Source organism: Ictalurus punctatus, chromosome 11 (genome assembly GCF_001660625.3).
Source record: "Ictalurus punctatus breed USDA103 chromosome 11, Coco_2.0, whole genome shotgun sequence".
Lineage (NCBI taxonomy): Eukaryota > Metazoa > Chordata > Actinopteri > Siluriformes > Ictaluridae > Ictalurus > Ictalurus punctatus.
Window position 1 is genome coordinate 14652699 of NC_030426.2, and position 6000 is coordinate 14658698.

The 6000-nt window shown below is 42.9% G+C and overlaps 1 protein-coding gene across 3 annotated transcripts in view; it reads right to left on the minus strand.

Annotated features, from left to right (window-relative positions):
- Positions 1-6000, minus strand: part of sned1 (sushi, nidogen and EGF-like domains 1) — a 55708-nt gene that overhangs the window by 48195 nt on the left and 1513 nt on the right. For 2 of the 3 annotated variants that reach the window (XM_047158520.2, XM_017480350.3), the window contains exon 2: positions 778-1065. In XM_047158520.2, coding sequence (XP_047014476.1) covers positions 778-1065 — 288 coding nt within the window. Of the gene's footprint in view, positions 1-777; positions 1066-6000 lie in introns of those variants that run through there. The other variant, XM_017480351.3, reaches the window with a different exon arrangement.

A 6000-nucleotide genomic window follows, 5' to 3' on the forward strand; every position in this document is an offset into this window, starting at 1 on the left:
ATTGATGCTGTAAATACAAAATAGCTTCTTCTTAAAATGCAAAAAGCAGTGCAATGCAAAAAATATTCCATAATTGTGCACTAACTGCACTGTACTACATCCTGATATCCTAATCCGGTATGTTTTGTACACAAGGGTTTCTCACACTTGGTTTTGGACTGGGAAACTGGGTGGAGCTACTGTCGTTACAGTTACATTTATATGTATGCTTTTCTAGACATTCAAAGCGCTTTACATAGTATGGGGGGTGATCTCCTCAACCAAGACTAGTGTGTAGCATCCACCTAGATGATGCGACGGCAGCCATGGAGCGCCAGAACGCCCACCACATACCAGCTATTAACGAGAGCGTGATATAGCCAATTCAGGGATGGAGAATATTAGGGGGGCATGATAGAGAAGGACCAAATTGGGGGATTTTCACCAGGACACCCCTACTCTTTTATGATAAGTGTCCTAGGATTTTTTTTAATGACCACAGAGAGTCAGGACCTTAGTTTAATGTCTCATCTGAAAGAAGAAGCTGTTTTTACAGTATAGTGTCCCCATCACTATACTGAGGCATTAGGACCCACACAGACTACAGGGTGAGCGCCCCCTGCTGGCCTCACTAATACCACTTCCAAAAGCAACCTTAACTTTCCCCAGGAGGCCTCCCCTCCAGGTATTGGCCAGGCTCAACCATACTTAGCTTCACCGGGAAACCAGGCGAGATCTGCAGGGAGATATGGCTCTGGCATACTGTACTATGTTATTATAAATATTTTGTGCCCTTACCGGAGTAGCCGGGCTCCCACCAAAAAAAGTGACATTGTGCCAAGTGGCAACAAGGACCCACGTTGCTGTGAATGTGGGGAATTCTGGGAAATAGTAGTGGATGTCTTCTGTAGCTCTCTTCAGGATAGCAGGATCTTTGCTCTCTCTGTAAAACACTATCCCTGCTTGCCGGTTGTCTACATCAGCCCAGAACGGTGCTACTACCCTGCGGTCTCCAGCGATGGGGAAGGCCACTGGTGTGAATTGAGACACTTCCCTTAGAAAAGACACAAGGCCATTGTTGTTGACCTGAATAAAACAAGAGCAGAGGAAATACAGGATTAAAAACTTCAGTACACAGAGATTCTTTCAGCTTTTTCCTCTGATTACAAGCTTCCATTTTAATGGATCATACATGAATCAAATGCACTAACATGTTTGGCTTTTCTTTGTGTGCGTGTGTGTATGTGTGAAAATATATCTAATTCATTCATTGATTTCATCTTTAGCAGCCATTTTATCCTGGTCAGTGGATATCCTGGGAACACAGCAGGAACTAACACACCCTGAATGGGACGCCAGTTCATCACAGGGCATCACACACTCTCACACACTCATTCATCTAGGGGAAATTTGTAGTCACCAATCCGCCTCCTGGCATGTTTGAGGGAGGTCAGAGGAAACTGGAGAGCCTGGGGAAACCCACATGGACAACGTAGCTGTAAGGTGGCAACATGACACCCTGTAGGATTCTTTTACTACAAATTTTTTAGTTTAGTACAGATTCATGACACAACTTCAAGCATTTTAAAAAGGATAACTAAGAGCACAGTTTTTACTTTGTGCACAATTATGTTGCAAATCAGTGTTGTGAAAGTGGTGGTAACTTGATAATGGCTGTCTGAATAAGGGGCTCTGAGAGCTGGATGTATGGAACATGCTGACTAAGGGGATGTAGTGTGAGACGCCAAGTTGTCCAGCAGTGTGTTGACATGCTGCATGGTGTGTTCAGTGCTTCAGGATCAAAGATTGAGAAAGGCTTCCGTGGACCATGTATCCACTTCCCTTCAGGGAACAGACACTTCCCTTGTTTCACCAGAGGTCCATATCCACAGCTGAGAAAACCAGATCTCTCTCTCTCGTGCGCTCTCTCACTCACTCACTCTCTCTTCAAACACACACCCTCACACCTGCCCTCAGTGCTGTCCACTGCCAAAGCAGGAAGTGGTTTTAAGACCTGGGACCTTTTTAACCAGGTTGCCAGCTTGACAGTAACCACAGCTTATGGTTCCATGGTTTTGTGCTGAGCTGCAAATCTGTTGACTGAATTCCCACAGTAATGCCTGGTCTGTCTGTGGAAAACAGCATGATCCATGTTACAGAAGTCAGGACATCTTTCATACCTTAACAGCTCCGAAATCAGTGCTTTGTTTCTACTGATCATAAGACACTTCTCATGTTTTGACTGTATTCTGTTGTGCTTTGGTGTGTTAGTGCATGTCCATGTCCTGAGATTTTAAATAAAGATATATGCTGCCTTTACTGTAGATAAAGAATTAGACAAAGGGTTCATTAATTTCCATGGCAATCAGAGGAACAGAAATCGGAAAAAAAAAGAAAGAAAGAAAAAAGATTGCCCTTCAATATGTACTGTCCACCTAAGCCAATATTTTCAAATTCTCTCGCCTCCTCTCATGACCACTCAGGCACTTGTCATATCTGTGGCCACTCCTGGCAGCAACCGGAAGCAGTGATAGAAGCGATGGCCGACACCACATAGTTCGTCCTCTCCCCTTTGCCGCTCGTATGGAAACCATAATTCAGAGACCTTAGCTGTAAAAACAGCAGAGGAAGTTTTGCTTGGCCCGATGCGGTTGCATGGTTAATTGGCTGACCGCAGTCCTCCCTTCTCTGCATCAGTGAGTTGCAGCGTGAATCTGGTTGATGCAGAGAAATAGAGTGCAAACTGCAGGTCCACACATGGGGTCAAACAGAGGAGACCTGAGAGAAAGAGAGAGAGAGAGAGAGCGAGAAAGATAGAGAAATAGAGAGAGGTGGCAAGCAAAGACTGGATAGAGAAAGAAACAAAAGAGAGATGAAGGGCAAGAAAGGCAGTGGGAGGTATAGTAAGAGAGGAAGGCATAAGGAAATGAGAATAAGAGAGCCTGAAGGAGAGTTATACAAAGAGAATGAAGGGCTGCTGAGCCTTGTATTAGTGCAGGTAGGTTGTGGCCCTGACAGATACATGATTAATAACCAGAATGCCACTTATAGTGAATGTTTCACAGATGGCTGCAACATGCTTTCTGCATGTTCACATGCTTCAAACTGGAAAACTGGATTACTAAAGCAGTGTAGAAGAGTTCTGAGCTTAAGGTTAGAGTTGTGGGTGGCCGTAATGACCAGACCAACCTCGCAGTCGGATTAGTGAACTCTAAATTAGCATTGACATTTTTACTGATCAGTTAGAGGATCTGCAAAAGGTTGAATAAGCAATTTTCTTTCTGTGTCAAAGTACTCTGTTAAATAAGCAGGCTTAGAGTGACTAAAATCAAATACAGACACTGCTCAGCTAGAAATAGTTGGCTATCTAGGACAAGAAAAAAAAGCTTGCTAGAAAAAAAATATGCTGTGTTGGAAGAGGATGTCATTAATTTAGCAGTTCCATTGAGTATTGTAACTGTAAAGCCGTAAATGTTTTTTTTAAAGGAAATTCTAGATATTGTTCTGAGCTACACCAAGGTTTTCTCTCTCTCACACTCAGTCTTACTTAGTGTCAATCTGCTCATCTAGCCCTGTGTTGTTGTTTTTTTTGGGAATTCTACGCTGGAAATATCTAGCTTTCATTGGAACGGGGTAATTTATAGACTCAAATAAACTTTCATCTGGGAGAAGTCAGGCTAAAACAAATCCCAACCCTCAAATAAAAAAAAGGTGTCCAGAGATGAAGCTCAAGAAAACACTGAACGTTCCCTGTCAGAGGGGGGCTTTCACCACATTTTTCATCCACACTTGGAGTGAAAAGTGAAGAAGTTTTTGAATCCATAAGCTTGATCCTGATCTTTACCTTTGCCTTCCATAATCATCAAGCTCCACTATGACAATTCTGCCACAGAGTGACCTATAATAACCCTTGAATTCAGAGTAATATATGTAATACCTCTCAAAAATATACAAGGACATCCTGGTGTTGGATAAATAATTCTGTACTCAATGGAAGGAAATTAATTTTCAGAATCTGCTCTTCTGAAGCACTGAAGCACTCTGGAACATAATTTTTATGATTATAGATGATATAAAGCACAATGAATAAATGTGCTCAGCCTCATAAACACCCTTCTACAACAGCCATTCACACTCTCACATAAATATTTGGGTCATTTCAGTGTCACACACCAAGGGAGAAGAATATATCTCTGAAGGTCGAAGATTTTCTCTCCACAGTTGCGCAAACTTTTTGTTGAAGTGGCGAGGATGAGCATTAGCAGATGTGTGTGATGCATGCAGCTCTGACCGAGCTTTTTCTCTGTGATGGTTTCCCATCATCCACCTCACTCTTTTGTTTCATGTCATCTTATTATAAACATCCATTTTATAGCTCAACAGGCAAAATCAAAAATTTCACAGAGCTAAACTCTCACTCTCTCTGCTTTGAAGATGCTTTCTGCTCCCCAGCCTCAGACCTCATTCCCTGTTTTCTTCATCCTAGGCGTCGTTTGCAAGATTAGTTATTCAGTGGTTGTTTGGCGTCCCTGCGACGCTTCACAGATGCATCTGTGTTCTGTTAAAGGGATCTCGACTCTGTGCAGCCCAGCAGCTGGATGGGTCCAGAGGGAAGACCCCTGCACTCATTATCTGGAGGAGGTGTTGGTGGAGGAGGAAGGGAGGTTGGTGGTGGTCAAGGGGAGGATGAGAGCAAAGCTTTCAAAATAAAACAAAAGTGTAGTAGTTTGACTACATATTGAACAAACACAGACTCCTGAATGGTTTGATGTGATGAAGAGCACGCCATGGGGGTTAGAGGTTTAGTGCACTGCCACTGCAGGTACAGTGCTGCAAAATGTACAGTATGTCCTCAGAATGCCATCGCCTCATTCATCCCACTGAACCTGATGTGAGAAAAGAGGATGTGTTTCTGAAACCTTAAATTAAGCAGCCGGGAGTGAGTAGCAGTAAATGTACAGTGTTGCCACATTCTTTAAGGGAGAAGGAAGAAGAAGAAGAAGAAGAAGAAGAAGAAGAAGGAAAGAAGAAGATGAAGAAGGGGGGGAGGTGGAAGAGGGGAGGAGGTGAAGGATGAGATGAAGATGAAGAGGAAGAAGAGGTAACAAAGAAGACAAAGAAGGAGGAGGAGATGGAGGATAAGATGTAGAAGAAGAAGAAGAAAAAATAGGTGACAAAGTAGACAAAGAAGGAGGAGAAGGAGGAGGAGGAGAAAGGGAAGTAGAGAAGGAGATGAAGAAGAAGAGGTAACAAAGAAGACAAAGAAGGAGGAGGAGGAGATGGCGAGGTAGAGAATGAGATGAAGAAGCCTTCTTCACAGGAGGCGAAAAAGAAGAAGAGAATGAGAAAAAAGAGAACAATATTAAGAAGAAAAAGAGAAGACTAAGTAGAAGTAAGAGCAGGGGAGGAGGACAGAAGAAGAGAGAAAAACAACAAGAAGAACAAGAATGAGGTGGAGGAGGACCACAAGAAGAAGAAGAAAAGAAGAGAAAAAAGACAAGACAGAAAAGGGAAAAGAATGAAAAGAAGTAGAAAAGAGAAAGTGAAGAACATCAAGAAAAAGAAGAAGAAGAAGAGATGGAGAAAAAGAAGAGGATGAGGAGTCGAAGACAAATAAGAAAAAGAAGCGATGTCAAATGTTTAGGGAAAAGCAGGCAGCTCTGAATTTCTCCTCCGGTTTTAGGGACCATCTGACATCAAAACGAGACTCGAAAGTGCCACCTCAAATCAACCCCTTTTATTTTTCCATGCCCCAAATCTTTTCCAGCATTAGTCCGTGTAGCTCTTGTGAAATCTCACCTGCTTGAAGTGGCTGCGTTGTGTTAAATATACACACGTGTTGGACATGCAATAAAGCTGAAGAATAATTCACTCAGCTCAAACAGCTGTGTTAAAGACATCGTTAGTACAGTCTTAAACACTCGTCACACACATCATTGCCTTCGTGACATGTGAGATTGGGTTACAGTTGACCTGCAGTCACCTCCTGCGTTTGTACTTGATGCACCGCAGCGTGCCGAG